The 20,626-nt window shown below is 42.5% G+C and overlaps 1 protein-coding gene and 1 long non-coding RNA gene across 2 annotated transcripts; one reads left to right on the top strand and one right to left on the bottom strand.

Moving 5' to 3' along the window:
- Positions 1-254: 254 nt before the first annotated feature.
- ttc19 (tetratricopeptide repeat domain 19) lies at positions 255-12,212 on the bottom strand. Its single transcript, XM_046360527.1, has 10 exons — positions 11,258-12,212; positions 10,914-11,005; positions 9,816-9,926; positions 9,407-9,445; positions 8,656-8,712; positions 8,228-8,289; positions 7,732-7,826; positions 3,994-4,148; positions 3,041-3,203; positions 255-1,264 (listed from the first exon to the last, which is right to left on the bottom strand). The coding sequence occupies exons 1-10, from the start codon at positions 11,538-11,540 to the stop codon at positions 1,104-1,106; spliced, it is 1,218 nt and encodes a 405-aa protein (XP_046216483.1). The 5' UTR covers positions 11,541-12,212; the 3' UTR covers positions 255-1,103.
- On the top strand, positions 11,678-18,990 carry LOC124042150. Its single transcript, XR_006840049.1, has 2 exons — positions 11,678-12,027; positions 16,679-18,990. It is a non-coding gene; the product is annotated as an uncharacterized LOC124042150 (long non-coding RNA).
- The last annotated feature ends 1,636 nt before the right edge of the window (positions 18,991-20,626 follow it).

The raw sequence follows: 20,626 nt of genomic DNA, 5'->3' as shown, positions 1-20,626 counted from the left end.
GGAGAAACATGAAAAATAGCTGTGCACCATCCAACCACAGAGCTTCAGAGAATTTGCAGAGAAGAATGGAAGAAACTCCCCAAATACAGTTGTACCAAGCTTGTAGCGTCATTCCCAAGAAGACTCGAGGCTGTAATCGCTGCCAAAGGTGCTTCAATAAAGTACCGAGTAAAGGGTCTGAATACTTATGTAAATGTGAATTTAATACATTTGCAAACATTTCTAAAAACCAATTTTTTGCTTTGTCATTATAGAGTATTGATTGATGAAGGGAAAAACTATTTAATTCATTTTAGAATAGGGATATAACGCATCAAAATGTGGAAAAAGTCCAGGTCGGAATTATTTCCAAATGCACTGTATGTAATATATATACAGTTTTTACCATCTTAAAGACAGTTTTTATGATACATCTCTGTTCACAAAAAGGTTATTGATTAGGCCGTTCACTATTGAAGCTGCCGTGCAGTTAAGTCCTATGTCCCATTCTAGCCCATACAACATATCTTAGTTTCATTTAGTGATTCAGACAGCAATGGCAAGTCAGACTAAGGCGCCATCATTCAGGAGGGAATTCAAACAACACACATTGTCATCAATCGCTCTGTCGAACAATGTGCCTTTTGTAAAAGGGCATTTCCCCTCGACGTTCGTGGAGAGATCGCATTCATGACAAACTCTGAAGATGCCAGCACAAATGTAAATATAAAGTCATAATTGAAAAGCCAAGTGCAATTACGCTTGTCGACAACACACCTTTTGATTGAATTCTGGCCATGGACTTAATTAAGCCCTGAGGTGGTCCCTTTACATCTTAATGCCAATCTGACAACAGACAGACACCACATTGAAGGAGTGAGATTTCCCACAATACAGACAACATCATTGGGGTTTCACAGATAATTGTTAATTGCCCAGTGTAAGAAACTGTTCCAAGACATCTGTTACGATGGGAGTGTTGTTGTTCTTCTCTTTCTGAGCTAAATGCCCTGTACTCCATAACTTGTGCTAACAATGACCACTCCGATCCCTTCAGCACAGACAAGTTAAGAGAGATTGCTTGGGGGTTGTGTTAATAAGATTAGTTTAGTTGATCCAACCGGTCAGTCGGTCTTATTCTTGGCTGCTTCTGCCTTCTGTGCTTTCCTCCTGTTTCCCACCTCTTTCAGTCCCTCCTGGATCTGCTCCAGTGCTTCTTCATCTCCTGCAGACTGGGCCAGAGCCAGGGCCTCCTTGTACAGCTTCACAGACTCCTCAAAAAGATCTAGAAGGATACAAGGATTGTGTTCATTTGGCACGAAACGGAAAGAAAAACAGGTGGGACGACCTGGAATTGGCCTTTTCCAATACGACACACGTTGTTTTCTTTGAAGCGTTTTCTGTTGCACGCCTTAGTGAACACTACAGAGATGATCAACAGTCGTAAGAAAGTCTTCACTGTACTCCCTTGAACTAAATGTTACTCATTAATGTTAATATCTGTACAGTTACTTATGCAGCTGCACCTACTCAAACTGCCGTATTCATCGACCTGGCCAAGGCTTTCGACTCTGTCAATCACAACATTCTTATTGGCAGACTCAACAGCCTTGGTTTCTCAAATTATTTTCCTCACTTGGTTCACCAACTACTTCTCCGATAGAGCTTAGTGTGTCAAATCAGAGGGCCTGTCGTCCGGAACTCTGGCAGTCTCTATGGGGGTGCCACAGGGTTCAATTCTCGGGCCGACTCTTCTCTGTATACATCAATGATGTTGCTCTTGCTGCTGGTGATTCTCTGATCCAACTCTATGCAGACGACACCATTCTGTATACCTCTGGCCCTTCTTTGGACACTGTTAACTAACCTCCAGATGAGCTTCAATGCCATACAACTCTCCTTCCGTGGCCTCCAACTGCTCTTAAATGCAAGTAAAACTAAATGCATGCTCTTCAACCGATCGCTCCCCGAACCTGCCCGCCCATCCAGCATTAAACTAGACGGTTCTGACTTAGAATATGTGGACAACTACAAATACCTAGGTGTCTGGTTAGATTAAACTCTCCTTCCAGACTCACATAAAACATCTCCCATCCAAAATTAAATCTAGAATTGTCTTCCTATTTTGCAACAAAGCATCCTTCACTCATGCTGCCAAACATACCCTCGTAAAACTGACCATCCTACCGATCCTCGACTTCGGCAATGTCATTTACAAAATAGCCTCCAACACGCTACTCAACAAATTCAATGCAGTCTATGACAGTGCCATCCGTTTTGTCACCAAAGCCCCATATACTATCCACCACGTTGGTTGGCCCTCGCTTCATAACCGTCACCAAACCCACTGGCTCCAGGTCATCTACAAGTCTCTGCTAGGTAAAGTCCCGCCTTATCTCAGCTCACTGGTCACCATAGCAACACCCACCCATAGCACACGCTCCAGCATGTATATCTCACTGGTCACCCCCAAAAACAATTCTTACTTTGGCCGCCTCTCCTTCCAGTTCTCTGCTGCCAATGACTGGAATGAACTGCAAAGATCTCTGAAGCTGGAGGCTCTTACCTCCCTCACTAGCTTTAAGCACCAGCTGTCAGAGCAGCTCACAGATCACTGCCCCTGAACATAGCCCATATGTAAACAGCCCATCCAATCTACCTCATCCCCATACTGTATTTATTTATCTTGCTCCTTTGTACCCCAGTATCTCTACTTGCACATTCATCTTCTGCACATCCTACCATTCCAGTGTTTAATTGCTATATTGCAATTACTTCACCACCATGGCCTATTTATTGCCTTACCTCTCTTATCCTACCTCATTTGTACATGCTGTATATATATTTTTTTCTACTGTATTATTGACTGTTTGTTTCTTCCATGTGTAACTCTGTGTTGTTGTATGTGTCAAACTGCTTTGCTTTATTCTTGGCCAGGTCACAGTTGTAAATGAGAACTTGAATTCACAATAAAACTTCATGTTGTGACACTGAAAACTGGCTTGTGTTGGAAGAAACCAAAGCCCTCCTAGAGGTTGCCCTCATTTTCATCCCTCCTTACCATTGTGCAGTAGGATGCCTGCCATGTTTCCCAGCAGCACATGTTGGTCAGGGTGGCCGGCTTCTCTGCTCAGCTCCACAGCCTGCTTCACCAGGGACAGAGCCTCGTCGTGGCAACCCTGCATGTCCAGGATGGTGGCCAGGTCACTCATCAGCACCAAGGACTGTAGTCAGGACAGCAGAAAACAATTTCCAGATAATAAATAAGAACAGATGAACTTCAAGGATGCATAAATGATGCATAAATGCCACCCAGTCTGCTGTCCCCACATTCTTCAAGATGGCCTCCCATCGTTCCTGTACCCAAGAAGGCAAAGAACTGAACTAAATGACTAATCGCCCATCACACTGCCCTATCCCATCTGGACAAGAGTAATACCGATGTAAGAATGCTGTTCATTGACTACATCTCAGCATTCAACACCATAGTACCCTCCAAGCTCATCATTAAGCTGGAGGCCCTGGGTCTCAACCTCGCCCTGTGCAACTGGGACTGGGACCTGGACTTTGGAGGGCCGCCTCCAGGTGGTGAAGGTATGAAACAACATCTCCACTTCGCTGACTCTCAACACCGGGGCCCCACAAGGGTGCGTGCTCAGCCTCCTCCTGTACACACTGTTCACCCATGACTGCGTGGCCATGCACGCCTCCAACTCAATCATCAAATTTGCATACAACACAACATTAGTGGGCTTGATCACCAACAACAACAAGACTCTCCCTGCTCTTCCTGGACATCTAGTACCTGTGGGCGGGTCTCTCCCTGCTCTTCCTGGCCAACTAGTACCTGTGGGCGGGTCTCTCCCTGCTCTTCCTGGCCAACTAGTACCTGTGGGCGGGTCTCTCCCTGTTCTTCCTGGCCAACTGGTACCTGTGGGCTGGTCTCTCCCTGCTCTTCCTGGCCAACTAGTACCTGTGGCGGGTCTCTCCCTGTTCTTCCTGGCCAACTGTTACCTGTGGGTGAGTCTCTCCCTGCTCTTCCTGACAGATCAGCAAGGCTCGCTTGTAGTCCACCACCGCCTGGCTCAGGCGGTGTATAGCGACCATGTAGCGGGCGTGGGAGTCCAGGGTCAGGCCCAGTAGGAGCCGGGTCTCCTTCCGCAACTCCTCTGAAGAGAGGGAGAAACACGAGGATGGATGCTGTCAGCGAGCAAGTTCAATATCAAAAAGGTCACAAGTTGAATGCACACCATACTGAAAGCAAGGTTACACAACTTTTCAGAAGATAACGTCGTCCTCTTTATTTAAATGTTCTGATTTTATTGACCAGATCGTGCGAGAGGGTGACCAAGGGGAAAGATTTCCTCTCTCTACGTCACAGGGTATTAGGCCGGATTCCAGCCTATACCGTCACGGTACATAATGTGGTGCTGTCTCAGGCACCATTACACCAGCCATGCCACACCATCATTTCAAGCATGGTTGTGGCTGCATTGTGCAATGGTAATGCCTGTCATTGGCAGGGACTTAATTTGGAAGGATTAGGAATGAAAAGTTTTTTTTTTTTAAAGGGCAGAGAAAAACACATGGAATGTTCTAGAGGAAAAGCTGCATCAGTCTGCTTGAGACATTCAGTTCACAGGGAGCAGTGTTTGTTGTGCTGTTCTGTCACGCCCTGGATTACAGATGACATTATGAGGGATTAAATATTGTAATTGGACAACATTTACAAAGAAAGGAGAACAAGGACAGCGCACACACACACACACACACACACACACACACACACACACACACACACACACACACACACACTGTACTAGAGAGAAGACACCATAGGGCCCAACACAGTTAGAGAAGAAGAGGCTTGCACTTTACAATGAACTGACAGTCTGTTGTTCACTGAACAGTACAATGGCTTTTAAAACAAGATGGTGCTGACGACGGTCACCCTGTTGCTAGCTCCCTGCCAATTTAGCACTCTTGATTATTTTGTGTTTTTTTAAATGTATTTTTTAAACTTTATTTGATCAGAAGGTTTCTAGTATTATTCCCTATCACCGACAAGCACTTCTGGACTTCAGATCGAGATTACTCAAGACAACCGAGTCTTACTGGAGAAGGATACCTGGATACAAGTGCCTGGTCCTAATCCAGGCACTTGTCATCTCCCGTCTGGATTACTGCAACTCGCTGTTGGCTGGGCTCCCTGCCTGTGCCATTAAACCCCTTCAACTCATCCAGAACGCCGCAGCCCGTCTGGTGTTCAACCTTCCCAAGTTCTCTCACGTCACCCCGCTCCTCCGTTCTCTCCACTGGCTTCCAGTTGAAGCTCGCATCCGCTACAAGACCATGGTGCTTGCCTACGGAGCTGTGAGGGGAACGGCACCTCAGTACCTCCAGGCTCTGATCAGGCCCTACACCCAAACAAGGGCACTGCGTTCATCCACCTCTGGCCTGCTCGCCTCCCTACCACTGAGGAAGTACAGCTCCCGCTCAGCCCAGTCAAAACTGTTCGCTGCCCTGGCCCCCAATGGTGGAACAAACTCCCTCACGACGCCAGGACAGCGGAGTCAATCACCACCTTCCGGAGACACCTGAAACCCCACCTCTTTAAGGAATACCTAGGATAGGATAAGTAATCCCTCTCACCCCCCTTAAGTTTTAGATGCACTATTGTAAAGTGACTGTTCCACTGGATGTCATAGGGTGAATGCACCAATTTGTAAGTCGCTCTGGATAAGAGCGTCTGCTAAATGACTTAAATGTAATGTAAATGTAAATCTAGACTACCCAAAGCAGTTCCATTGCTTACGAGAGCCCTTTTTCCAAAAAGATGACGCCAGAGGAGGGGAAGGCGTACTGGAGTTCTCAAATAAATTAAACCACCCTCCCCTTTCTAGTATCTAACCTGCTATTGTACAGTCCCTGGACAATAAACTTTGTGAGCTCAGATTTCCTATCAGATATACAAGACACAACCAAGACTCTGTGAGACAGATTATGTTAATCATGTGTAGCTCAAGATACAAAGCCCACGGGTTGTAGGTACATCACGCGAACAGGGTAAAAGAGCTTTGTGGCACGGAAGAGTATGTTTTATGATCAACAACTCAGTGTGATTTTAGGAACGTACAAACCAGTATGTTCCCCTGACCGAGAATAGCTTACGATCAAACGCCGACCCCATTATCTTCCAAGAGAATTGTTTGTATCATGGATGTGTACACCCCCCCCCACACACACACACACAAACAGACACTGCACTGGCACTCGAAGAATTACACAAGACTTTGAGCAAATTGGAAACAGCATATCTCAAGGCCAGATCCATTGTGGACTTTAAAGGAAAATTCTCCCAAAATTCCACAAAACACATCTCTTCCTTTACTTGCGGGAATAATAAATTGGATCAGTGTTGTTATTCTTCATTCCGAGACGGATAGAAAGCCCTCCTTCGGCATATCAGACCACGCCTCTATTCTGCTATTCCCTGCCTATAGGCAGAAATTAAAACAGGACGCACCAGTGTTAAGATCTATTCAACGCTGGACTGACTAATCAGAATCCATGCTACAGAACTGTTTTGATCACACAGACAGAGATATGTTCCGAGCCGTCTCTGGGAATAACACTGACGAATATACTGACCCGGTGTCTGGGCTGGTTCATCAGGAAGTGCATAGAGGAAGTTGTTCCTACAGGGACAATTTGAACATACCCGAGTTGTGGACTCAAGTCACATGACTTGGATTTGAGTCTCGACAGAAAATAAAATAACTTGAGACTTGGAGCCTCAAGGCTCGGGACTTGACTGACTGATGACTTGAATTTTGTGGCACAGTGTCTGTGGATTACTCTCCACACAGCCAGAGACAGTAGCTGCAGCATCGCCCTTGCAAAATAAAACGTGCAACAGACTGGCTAGCGAAACACACACTCAGCCCTCTGATTGGAACAGCAATAGGTCAATCAACACAGGTCAGTGAGCTAGCGAACAGATTGCTGATTTGCTGTACAGCTATGGGATGGGGTGTAGTGTAGTCGAATGCCAAAATAAATATGCAGCTCCGAAAATTGTTTGGTGATCAAGAATAGTAATGGTTGACTTTGCAAGCTCACCAGAAATGGGCCATAAACCAACAATTACTAGCTTAGGCCTTTTTTGACATGATCCATTTCAAGCTATTGTGACATTTACTTATGAAGCTAGCATTTCAAATTTGTTAAAATTAATTAGTGGTGAAGAAATGATAAAAGTACAGATTGCATCTTCATGTATCTTATAACAAAAACATATATTTTTTCTTAGCATTAAAGATTTGTGTGAGTTGCTTTGCTTGTCAGACCAAGACTGTGCTGTTTTGACTAAAATGTAAGCCTAGATTTGTGATAATGATATGAGCTACAAGCAAGTTTGAGTGAAGTGATATGCATTTTTAGCAGACTGCATTGTGCCGCACACACACACACACACACACAAGCAGTGTTAGACAGGAGATAGACGAGGATCCTGTTTAGGGCTGTGATGATACCAGTATCGATCTAGTTTTTTCAATGGCAAAAAAAGAAGCAGACCAAACTATTTTGCCCTTTAAAAACCTTCTGTATGTAAAGTAGCGTGACTGTAGCTTGGAAAATACATAAATGTGACTCTTGGATGACAACATAATGATGACATCCTCCAGAGTCTCACACACAATCTTATGCTATTACAGCTAAAAACTATTTGAAGGTTTGGTCGTTGGATACCCGATTGCTCCTCAACAGGAAGTTCCTTGAATTTCGCCAACTTGGTTTCAAGGGATTCAGTGCAAAACTGGAAACCCATCTCTGCCAAGTCATTCCTGAGAAGAAACAAACAGGTCACAGTTGGTAAATGGTGCACCATGGTACTGGGGGGGTGTGGTTCATGAAAATATAGTCCTATAATACAGGACTACAACCAAGCGCAGGGAGAAATAAATAAAAAAGATTCTCAACTGAAAACCTTTGGGTAGAGCACTTCTAATGGTGTATAGGCACACTCTTAATCAACTAAGCTGGCTGGCTGGCTCCTATCAGAGACTTATTTGTATCTATTAAAAGTATGCATCAATAAGGTGCCTCCTAATTTAGATGATGTCCATTATTTAAGAGGTAAGGACCACTAAAACTCATTTGGTTGCCTTAAACCTTGAAGCTGATTCAATTGCTCCAATGTCCATTTAAATTCACATGAAGACATCTACTTTTGAAGTTCACTTACTTCTCCTGGCCGGCATATATGGTAGCGAGCTTCAAGGACATCTCAATGACCCCATTGTCATCCTTTGAACCCGAGGGAGACAGAAAAAGACTGAAGTAGCAATATAGCATTGAGTGTCTGGACCACAATGCACTGCCAATGGTTTCTGAATTGACGGAGCTGAGCCCAAAACTATTCCAGAAAGTCCTTCTTTCTTCAAAATGGACAATAGATAGATTGTCCTCTTCATTTCAAAATCAAAAAACTACCTCAGTACCCAGCGACTCTACTGTCCAGATGTCACAACAATTCTATTCCTCTGCTATTAATAAACTATATGCCATGTACCAGACATTTTTATCCAAAGTGACTTACAGTAATGCGTGCAGACATTTTTATATATTTACTACGCCATTAACCTCTTACTTAGACACACGACCAACCCTCACCTGTGGTGTTCCTCCGGACAACATGAAACTCATTGCCACCTTGAACAGTTTCTCTGCCTGAGGGAGAAGAGCACAGGGGTCACTGGAAGTCAGCAAAACAGCTCAAAACACAAGCATAAAAAAAAAGTACAATCACATTAACCTCTGCTCAATTGTCATTTCAATGAATGATGTACCACGAATTCTTGAAGAAAATACTTATGAGCTGAGTACAACTGAATGGTTTCAAAGGTAGACTCCGCAATATGACATCATCTTCACCTTCACCTCCAGCTTACAGACATCCACAAAAACAGGATGGGAAAAAAAATGCCAAGACTTCCCCTATTGGCTCTTCTCAATCTGTGCCCTCCTTTGAAGAACACATACACTGCCTTGCGAAAGTATTCGGCCCCCTTGAACTTTGCGACCTTTTGCCACAATTCAGGCTTCAAACATAAAGATATAAAACTGTATTTTTTGTGAAGACTCAACAACAAGTGGGACACAATCATGAAGTGGAACGACATTTATTGGATATTTCAAACTTTTTAACAAATAAAAAAATGATCCAAAATGTGGCAAAAGGTCGCAAAGTTCAAGGAGGCCGAATACTTTCGCTAGGCACTGTACATTAGGAAACGTCAATAGTGGCAGTCCTCCTTGCAGATTTTTAACTTAGTTAATTTTGATAAGCAGGATCCCAAAAGAGGGACAGCAGGTGGGGGTTCACTGAAGAGGAGAAAGAGTGGCAACCTCTGCTAGTACTCACATTATCCAGCTGACCTTGGACATAGGCAAGGTTCGCCATCTGTAGAGACCGGGGACAATGGAACAACAATAATGATGTGCAGCTGACTTTCTATGACATTAATACCATGCATGGCATTACATTAAAAAATGCTTACAGACATTCCTGAGTAAGCATATTACTCCATCAAAGTGTATTGAGTGATACCTCAAAACATGTATCAATGTGTGTGCAATATCACTATTGCAAGAGGCTGCGATTCTTAAATTCACTCTGTAATGCACAGCAGAAGCAAAGACCAATCACGTGTCAAATAAGTCCAGTCAACCACACATGTTCCCACAAGTTCACTGTGTAGGCTAATAAACACGGTTTGAAGCACATTTGAACAAGTTAAAAAAAAGTCCTGTTAAATAGTCAAGGCTTTTACCAAGCTGTAGGTGTAGATGATAGCTTGTGTATTGTTACTCTGATGGGCCAGCGCGATGGCCTGGTGGAGGAATCCATTGGCTCCATGCAACTGCCCCCGCATCATACTGAGCTTGAACACAACACACACACACCAATGTTACTCAGACATAACATGTAAAGAAATGACACTTCATCAAAACATAATGTCTAGAACAGATATGACAAACATTTGGGTCTGAATTGATACAATTAAAATGATGTTACGTTGATGACACTTACACGGAACCCAAACCGGCTGCGCACGTGCGCCGTCGTGCATAAATTTATTTGGTCCCCCCACACCAAACGCGATCACGACACACAGGTTAAAATATCAAAACAAACTCCGAACCAATGATATTAATTTGGGGACAGGTCAAAAAGCACTAAACATTTATGGCAATTTAGCTAGTTAGCTTGCACTTGCTAGCTAATTTGTCCTATTTAGCTAGCTTGCTGCTGCTATCTAATTTGTCCTATTTAGCTAGCTTGCTGTTGCTAGCTAATTTCTCCTGGGATATAAACATTAGGTTGTTATTTGACCTGAAATGCACAAGGTCCTCTACTCCAACAATGAATCCACATGTAAAAACGGTCAACCGAATCGTTTCTAGTCCTCTCTCCCCCTTCCAGGCTTTTTCATCGTTTAACTTATATGGTGATTGGCATCTAAACTTTCATAGTATTACCATGACAACAGGCAACAGTTCGTCTTTCAATCACCCACGTGGGTATAACCAATGAGGAGATGGCACGTGGGTACCTGCTTCTATAAACCAATGAGGAGATGGGAGAGGCAGGACATGCAGCGCGATCTGAGTCAGAAATAGAAATGACTTCTATTTTAGCCCTTGGCAACACAGACACTCGTTGGCGCAATAATTTAATAACATATAGATTCCTAAATGTATTTTGCAACGCTTGCGCACCAGAGCGGTGTAGTCAGGGTGTTAGATTCACAAGATTGCATATAATCTCTTGGCAAATACAGTTGCATGGTACAGTACTTCTCATTGAGATTAAGATTCTAGGTAGAAACTGGATTGAGGAGTTGCCTGCATCAATGACAATTAGTTACCTTGGCTCTCTTCAAAAGTAAAATAATCTCATCTTCTTTCTTCTGGGCATCAGTTCTGGTGTCCTCCTCAGCTTTGCTGAAGAGAGAGAACGCTATGAACGAGGAGGGGGGAGGGTGTATATCACAAAACATTTAGGTCACTCAATGACTCAAATGACCTGTTATGAACGTTAACCACGTTCTTGTAATGACATGTTGAAGGACTCATAATAATGCAAATCATGTGCACATCAATGTAAAAGATGATCGATGAGAGTCTCTTGGTAGAAGTGTCATGTATTGACAATGACACACACACACGGGAAGAGTATTTTAAACATCTAACATGACAATAACTTACTTACCAATTACACTCCCCATTGCATAAGTCCAGTTACTAGTAGCACGACTATTTTCATGGCCATTGCTTTCGCAGCTGCGGTATAGCGGTGACCTTCTGTGCACAGTAGCATGGATAGCATACGACTGAGAAGTCGTCCTTTTCAGACATTTCAATGATTGTGTCCTCGCATGAACTCGACTACCCAAAGACAGGTTGCGGAAGCCCTCTGACATACATTGCTTTATTTGATTCCTATTAGTAAAGAATGTACGAGTGACAGCGGGTAACGCCATTTTAAAATACATTACAATTCAGTCGGAGGTTTTGGTGGAAAACCAAAACACGTCACTCCCTGTAAATCAAAAAGCGTTGTACATAAGAGCAATAATATTAATTATAATATTTTCGCATATGTATTGAATACATCAATGTTTTTATTTTCTATTTTGAAGGGCAATACAAAAAAACTTGTGCCGGAAGTGATTCTATGCGCCTGCGGTCAATGTGTCTACCTTTAGTTGATTAATTTATGAGCATCCGAAGTGTACTTTTTCCAAAATGTCTAAAGTACAGCTGTTGAACCGAGCGATTAACAGCAGTAGCTGTGGAGTTATTTGGTACAATGGAAAAAAAGGTTGCAGAGGAGCATCAGAAACGATTAAACAACCGTGGCTGATAAGATTTTCATGGCAGTGGAAAAAACGATAGCAGAGTAGCGTTACCAGGATCAGATCTCCAGTTAAAAAATGGAGAACGAACGTCTACGGGTATTTCTTCTGAAGTTTGGAGCAGGTTTGTACCGAACAAAAAATATGCATTATAAAGTTACACAACAAATTCATTCTTCTAAGCTATCTGACAGCTACCCACAAGCCTTTTGCCGCGTTCAAAACAACTGGGAACTCGGATTTGGATAATCTCCGACTTCAGTGCGTTCAACTGGGAACTCAGGGGGGGGGGGGGAGAACGAGCTACGACTGGGAAAAATCGGTTTGAACGGTCATCCAATTTGAGAACTCGGGACATTTCAGGAGCTCCGATCTGAAGATCACTGACGTAATTATTTGACCTTTCTTTCTTCCGAGTTTCCAGTTGTTTTGAACGCGGCATTTGTCTCGCGAGAGGGACTGTCTGGGAATGACAGTGTCCCGAGAAGTTTCACCATCTCGTTCACGAAAATGGTTAGTTCCTACAGACAGTGAGATCCGTGGCTTGCAATATAAAGGAGGCAGACAGGTTTTGAGGCATTCAGTTACTGGTCAATTGAATGTTTGATTGGGTAAAACGACTGACCTAAGAAACTTTGAGCGTGGTCTGATCGCCGGTGCCAGTATCTCAGAAACGGCTGTGCTTTTCACGCACGACAGTGTCTAAGGTTTACAACAGTGGTGTGCAGAAAGGCATCTCTGAACGCACAACTTGTCACGGATTGGATATTGCAGCAGGCGACCACGCCGGGTTCCGCTCCTATCAGCTAAAAACAAGAAGCAGCAGCTCCGGTGGGTTCTTCAACACCAACACTGGACAACTGAGGAGTGGAAAAACATTGCCTGGTCCGATGCAGTTTATCTGATTTTTGACCACCCAATATTTATCTGGCCTCCATTGATTTAGTCAACCTAATTTTGGCAATCCTACAGGGGGTAAAAACTCCAATAACTTTTTCTTTTTTTTACAGATTATAATAGCGACATGAGGTTTTGACCATTAGGTCTTATTAGATGATTTATCTACACAATTTTACCCATTGGTCAAAATATGTGTTTTTATTGAACACCCTACATCGTATCAAACCCGTTGTCTGGTGTGTTTGGTTACCCTGCTAGGTAGTAGCCAATGCCATGATAAGCAAGGTTAGGAATTAAGCTAGCTAGCCTTTTATGCTGACGCTAGCAGTTTAACATACATTGGCTAACTAACAATATGACAATTTATATATTCTGCAGGGCTATCCGACTAAAAAGAAAGTATTGGTCGACCAAGAGTCATTCTTTCGACAGACATTATGAGTGTGGACAGACTGTCTCCAGCTCTGCCTCCGATTATAACACATCGCACCGCCTACTCTCTTGTTTTCCCTAAACTAACCAGTCCCCACCAGTGTTCTAGTAGCTACCCTTGTCTGGTTAAGAAACACAAGCTGCTTTAATAAGAAATTAAAAACAGTATTGAGTTTAATAGTAAAACAGTCTAGCTATGTTTTTCTCTCCCTTGAATAGGCTATAGAAAAGTAGACAATGTTTGAATTGTTGTATTCCTGTTCAACCCTTCCACTTTTCCCACTACATTTCATATACAGTTTGTGTAGCCAGCATGGTAGCCAAGTCTCCCTCTTCTCCTTATAGATAACAACTTGATTCTAGACCTTTAAGGCTACGGTTCAGCAGGACGCAACGTTTAGGGTACGTTCAGGTATGCAGAACAAACATGCCTCTCTGGAACAATCCCTGCTGTATTCATGGCATTTCTATCTGCAATGTTCATGAAATGTTTTCAACTGAACGTGGACCTGTTAACATTACCAGTAGCCTATTTGCAAACGTTTGGTGGCACAGAAAAAGGATAGCAAATCATGTATTAACTAAATTCCTCTTGCCACTACGCTATGTCTGACTGGGTAAATAACTTTTTTATTTTTAGTTAATGTGGACAGTGATTCAGACTTGACCCGGATAAAGCTAAAAAAAAAAGTGTCAAAATGGCAATGCAGTTTTGACACTATTAATTCAAGTTTGACTCACATCGATGCCACAGGCCGTTTTAAAACCAGAGAAGTTGGTTCTAAGGAGGAGCTAACCTTTTAGGATGGCGTCTCTTGGAGACAACATGTGCAGTTTGAGGGCTTTGTCTAGAAGGGATACAGCTTTTGTCAAAATTGACTTTACATAGCAGGTTTAGGTGAAGTTATGCAGCAGGTTAGGAGAATTAGGTTAAGGTTAGCTAAAATGCAAGAAAGAAAAAAAAAACAACTAGACATGACCCTGATTGAGATACTCCAGGAAATGACGTTGCCGTCTTAGTGCTGCCCTTAGCAACTAAATTATTCTCATAAACTTCTTCTGTGCGATTTTAAAATAATCGGTTCAAGGACATACATCTGGTGTATTAGAAGCAATTATTGGTACCATAATTGTCTTCAAAACATTTTATTTACACAGATTTTTCCTTTCACTATAATGGGGATCCTGTTCTCGGCTGATGCCTGCAGTACCGCGGTCGGCCTTGAACTCCCGTGGCTTCAATGACTGGGCAGTCGTTCTCTCCTGACCCATGCCGACTACTTCAAAACACATTCATGTAGTAGTAGGAGTAGGCTGTGTGAAGTGTCTTAGGCTACGTTTAGACAGGCAGCCCAATTGTGATAATTGTTTTTACTAATTGGTCTTTTGACCAATCAGATCAGCTTTGAAAAAGACGACCAATTAGTGGAAAACATCAGAATTGAGCTGTCTGCGTGAATGCAGCACTAGTAACTTAGTATTAGTAGTAGACAGAGTCTGGGTTTAGACATTAAAGGCCCAGTGCAGTCAAAAACCTGATTTTTTTCCCCCCCTGTGTTTTATATACAGTCCCTTTGGAAAGTATTCAGACACCTTGACTTTTTCTACATTTTGTTACGTTATAGCCGTGTTCTAAATTTGATTAAATAAAATGTTTTTAAAAATCCTATAATCTACACACAATAATGACAAAGTGAAAACAGGATTTTCAAAATGTATTAAATACATGGAAATACCTTACCTGCGTAACTATTCAGCCCCTTTGCTATGATACTTCAAAATAGAGCTCAGGTGAATCTTGTTTCCATTGATCATCCTTGAGATATTTTCTACAACTTGATTGGAGTCCATCTGTGGTAAATTCAATTGATTGGACATGATTTGGACCGGCACACCCCTGTCTTTATAAGGTCCCACAGTTGACAGTGCACGTCAGAGCAAAAACCAAGCCACGAGGTCGAAGGAATTGTCCGTAGAGCTCCGAGACAGGATTGTGTCAAGGCAATGATCTGGAGAAGGGTACCAAACTTCTTCCATTTAAGAATGATGGAGGCCATACATATCCGCAGCATTGAAGGTACCCAAGAACACAGTGGCCTCCATCATTCTTAAATGGAAGAAGTTTGGAACCACCAAGACTCTTTCTAGAGCTGGCTGCCTGGCCAAACTGAGCAATTGGGGAGAAGAGCCTTGGTCAGGGAGGTGACCAAGAACCCGATGGTCACTCTGACAAATCTGCAGAGTTCCTCTGTGGAGATGGAAGAAACTTCGAGAAGGACAACCATCTCTGCAGCACTCCACCAAAATCAGGCCTTTTTGGTAGATGGCCAGACGGAAGCCACTCTTCAGTAAAAGGCACATGACAGCCTGCTTGGAGTTTGCCAAAAGGCATCTAAAGACTCTCAGACCATGAGAAACAAGATGAGAAACAAGATGAGAAACTATTTGAGAATGAGGCTGTAACGTAACAAAATGTGGAAAAAGTCAAGGGGTCTGAATACTTTTCAAAGACACTGTATATTTCCACACTGTGAAATTGATAAAATGATTATAATGTCCTTTTAGTCTAAGTGCTATTAGAAAATAAAGAAATGTATATGGTGGGATGGAGTTCTGGTTTGCCTGGTGACATCACCTGCTTCTAGACCAATACAAAAGAGTTCCAAACCTCTTTGCCAATAAGATTTAGTTTCGTAGTTAACATGGTACCCGCAAAACACCAGTCTCAACGTCAACAGTGAAGAGGCAACTCCGAGATGCTGGCCTTCTAGGCAGAGTTCCAGTGTCTGTTCTTTTGCCCATCTTAATCTTTTCTTTGTATTGGCCAGTCTGAGATATGGCTTTTTCTTTGCAACTCTGCCTAGAAGGCCAGCATCCTGGAGTCACCTTTTCACTGTTGACGTTGAGACTGGTGTTTGGGGCTACTATTTAATTAAGCTGCCAGTTGAGTACTTGAGGCATCTTTTTCTCAAACTAGACACTAATGTACCTGTCCTCTTGCTCAGTTGTGCACTGGGGCCTCCCACTCTTTCTATTCTGTTTAGAGCCAGTTTGTGCTGTTCTGTGAAGGGAGTAGTACACAGCACTGTACGAGATCTTTAGTATCTTGGCTAACATAATTGCAAAAGGGTTTTCTAAAATTATAAACATTGATTAGCTAACACAACACCGTTGGAACACGGGGGATGGTTGCTGATAATGGGCCTCTGTACGCATATGTAGATATTCCATTAGAAATCTGCTGTTTCCAGCTACAATAGACATTTACAACATTAAATGTCTACACTGTATTTCTGATCAATTTGATGTTATTTTAATGGACAAAAACAATGTGCTTTACTTTCAAAAACAATGACATTTCTAAGTGATCCCAAACGTTTGAACGGTAGTGTATATATATATATACACAGAACTGACCAGTGATTCTCCACTTCTCTCTGCAGTAAATCCAGACTGTTCTGCAGTAAAGAGTGAAATCATTAACTCTTGATGGGGAGGAGAGTGAAGGACTATTAGGATTAAAGACACTGGGAAAGGAAGGACAAAGTTCTTATCTGTACAAAAGCTAAGACAACCAACCAGTGACCTCAAAGCACCATTGATGACTCACACAGGGAAGAAACTTCACATGTGTCGTGTGTGTGTGCAGTATGGGCTTTATCAGAGCAATACATTTAAAAATATATATATAAAAAACACCTGAAATTTCAGAGAGGAGAAATTATTCAGGTGTTCCATGTGCAGTAAATGTTTTAAACAAGCCTAATAAGACATTAGAGAATTCACACAAGGGAGAAAGCATATCGTTGCAAAGAACTTACACTGTAATTACAAACTAGACCAGGCATATGAGAAGTCTCACAGGGGAGAAATACTTCAGTTGTCCCGTGTGCAATAAATGCTTCTCAGTTCCAAGCTCCGTAAAGAATGCATATGAAGAGAGATCACATTGCACTGAATGTGATGAATCCTTCATAGCAGAGAGACACCTGGCCGTTCATACATAGATTCACACAAGGGGGGGAAAAAATACACAAGGTGTCCTGTGTGCAATGAATCCTATTATTAGCAGCTTGGATAAGCATCAGAGAATGCACACAGAGACAAACCATATCAGTGTAAAGAAAGTGGCAAATCCTATAGATGTATGAGATTGCTGGTCGTTCATACGAAGTATCACACAGAGGAGAAATCACACAAATGTCCTGTGTGCAGTGAATGCTATTTCAGAGTCAGCGATTTTTTTCAAAAGTCATCTGAGAATTCACACAGGTGGAAAAGACGTGGTAAATCCTTCAAAGTGCGTAACCTATTGCTCAATCAATCAACATGTTATTAGTCACATTCGCCAAATACAACAGGTTTACAGTGAAATGCTTACTTACGAGCCCCTAACCAACAATGCAGTTTTTAAAAAATACGGAAAAGAAAAAGAGATAAAAGTAACAAGTAATTAAAGAGCAGCAGTATATATATATATATATATATATATATATATATAGGACATTTGTGTGATTTCTCCTCTGTGTGATACTTCGTATGAACGACCAGCAATCTCATACATCTATAGGATTTGCCACTTTCTTGCTGGTTGCTGGTACAGAGTCGATGTGCGGTGGCAGCAGTTAGTTGAAGAATCACACAGGGGAAAAACATGCTGCTGCAATGAATGTGGCAAATTGGTTCAGAGGAAAAAGCAAGTCTTAACAGGGCATATGAGGATTCACACAGGGGAGAGGCCCTATAAGTGCCTTATATGGGAGAAATCCTTAATGTGTTCTAATGTTCTAAAACTCTGCCGGTTAACTCACTCTAAAGAGAAGATCTACTGCTGCCATGAATGTGGCAAATGGTTCAAAACCGAGAAGTACCTGGACAGTCCTATGACGACTCACACAGGAAAGAAGAAATCGTACTGCTGCATTGAATGTGACAAGTGCTACAAAGTAAAGCAGAGTCTTTAACGGCGCACACGAGGACTCACACAGGGTCGAAAACATTTTGCTGCCATGAATGTGGCAACGGATACCACCTGGATGTGCATATGAGGACTCACAAAGGAAAGAAACCACATTGCATGTAGTGAATGTGGCAAACGCTACCATGAAAAGGCAAGTCTAACAAAGCATATGAGGACTCACACAAGGGGAGTAATCAGATGTGTGAGAAAACGTCTTGTATCAGTTTTTGATCTAAGTCGCTGCATTTTTTTGCTACATCTGTGGCAAATGCTCACATGTGACCCCCCCCCCCACCAGAAAGAACATGGACATGAGAGAAGCACCACACACTGTCCATGTGTTTTCTGGAGGGATCCCATCTTATGTAGAGGCCAAAAAGAAACTGAATGAACACCTATTGAGTTGATGGGCAGCGAGTAGCATAAACACTTATGTGAACAATGCTTGGTGTAAAAGCTATTCCCAAAGTTTAAAAAAGTGTGTAAACAGAGCAATGGAGGGCACATACCAATCCACTGCAATTTGTCAGTCAAAAGAGGGAAAAGCTCATTATTATATCTGATACCTTTAAGAGACAATTCCCCCCAGGTTACAACTCTTGTTTGATTTTAGATGTGACAAATAGTTCAGGATTTGGAATTGTGGGAAGAGGTAGGGAAGTATGGTACACAAAAACATGTTGTTGTTTTTTGTCTGTACATTGCCCATTTTTTTGTAACTTTTCTCAAAATGCACCTGTTTACATTTCAGCCATTATGCTTTATGTTGGTATCAATAAAAACACGTAAATCCCATACTGCTGTTTTTTTTCTATAGCAAAGCAAGTCAGTGTCCCTATGATGGAATGTCACTCAGGACATCTGAAGCACTGAGTTATTTTTTGTCAACCTATTTTCAAATGAGAAAAGGCCTAGGATCTGGTTTCAATGATGGACTCTTGGTATAGAGGACCTTATCCGCTTGAATAAAATACTAAATAGTAACTAGCAAGATGGAGATCAGAGGTTATTTTAAATTAGTGCATTTTGGAAGTAGCTAGTTTGCATCAACTACCTTCACTAAAATCGTGATGTTCTGGTATGTCTGCCTCGTGATTTGTTGGGAGAGTTTTTGTCACAATGTTCTGAACCTGACCCGTCCTGTTCAACGATTCCTATCCCCCCCCCCCTCTGTCATTTCTTCTGTGGTTTTTAAATGTAAAGGTACATTACCGCCACCAAATTGACTGGAGACATGGAGACATGGAAAGTCTGTAGACCAGGGGTATATTCATTAGTCAGATTCCTACTAATGAATACCTAGACCCTACCCATTAATCCCAACTCCCCAAGGAAACAAAATGAAGAAATACCTAATTAAATATTACATCAACTGAAGGTTTTCTCAACAGTTCAATTAAACTTGGCTCTTCAATACTATTATTTCGTAGATCTACACTGAACAAAAATGTAAACGCAACATGCAACAATTTCAAAGATTTTGCTGAGATACAGTTCATATAAGGAAATCAGTCAATTTAAATACATCATTAAGGCCCTAATCTATGGGTTTCACATGACTGGGAATACAGATATGAATATGTTGGTCACAGATACCTTAAAGGTAGGGGCGTGGATCAGAGAGACAGTCGGCATCTGGTGTGACCACCATTTATTTGCCTCATGCGGCACGGCACATCTCCTACTCACAAAGTTGATCAGGCTGTTGATTGTGGCCTGTGGAATGTTGTCCCACTCCTCTTCAATGGTGGTGCGAAGTTGCTGGATATTGGCGGGAACTGGAACACGCTGTCATACGCGTAGATCCAGAGCATCCCAAACATGCTCAATGTGTGACATGTCTGGTGAGTATGCAGGCCATGGAAGAACTGGGACATTTTCAGCTTCCAGGAATTGTGTTTAGATCCTTGCGGCATGGGGCTGTGCATTATCATGCTGAAACATGAGGTGATGGCGGCGGATGAATGTCACGACAATGCGCTTCAGGATCTCGTCACGGTATCGCTGTGCATTCAAACTGCCATTCATAAAAATGCTATTTTTGTACGTTGTCTGTAGTTTATGCCTGCCCATGCCATTACCCCACCCACACAATGGGGCACTCTTCACAATGTTGACATCAGCAAACTACTCACCCACACGCCTGCCATCTGCCTGGTACAGTTTAAACTGAGATTCATCCGTGAAGAGCACACTTTTCCATCATGCCAGTTGCCATCGAAAATGAGCATTTGCCCACTGAAGTTGGCTACGACACCAAACTGCAGTCAGGTCAAGATCCTGGTGAGGACAAAGAGCAACGCAGATGAGCTTCCCTGAGACCGTTTCTGACCATTTGTACAGAAGTTCTTTGGTTGTGCAAACCCACAGTTTTATCAGCTGTCAGGGTGGCTGGTCTCAGGTGAAGAAGCCGGATGTGGAGGTCCTGAGC

This window comes from Oncorhynchus gorbuscha, linkage group LG08 (genome assembly GCF_021184085.1).
Source record: "Oncorhynchus gorbuscha isolate QuinsamMale2020 ecotype Even-year linkage group LG08, OgorEven_v1.0, whole genome shotgun sequence".
NCBI classification, from domain to species: Eukaryota; Metazoa; Chordata; class Actinopteri; order Salmoniformes; family Salmonidae; genus Oncorhynchus; species Oncorhynchus gorbuscha.
This window is presented reverse-complemented; position numbering and strand designations above follow the sequence as displayed.

Excerpts from the sequence above, each read along its gene's own strand:
- ttc19 (XM_046360527.1), bottom strand. The coding sequence starts at position 11,540 with ATGTATTTTAAAATGGCGTTACCCGCTGTCACTCGTACATTCTTTACT. Across the intron at positions 4,149-7,731 it reads TCCTGTTGAGGAGCAATCGG|AGGAGTTGCGGAAGGAGACC; the intron begins GTATCCAACGAC and ends CCCTCTCTTCAG. Across the intron at positions 3,204-3,993 it reads AGGGAGAGACTCACCCACAG|TCCTTGGTGCTGATGAGTGA; the intron begins GTAACAGTTGGC and ends TCCTGACTACAG.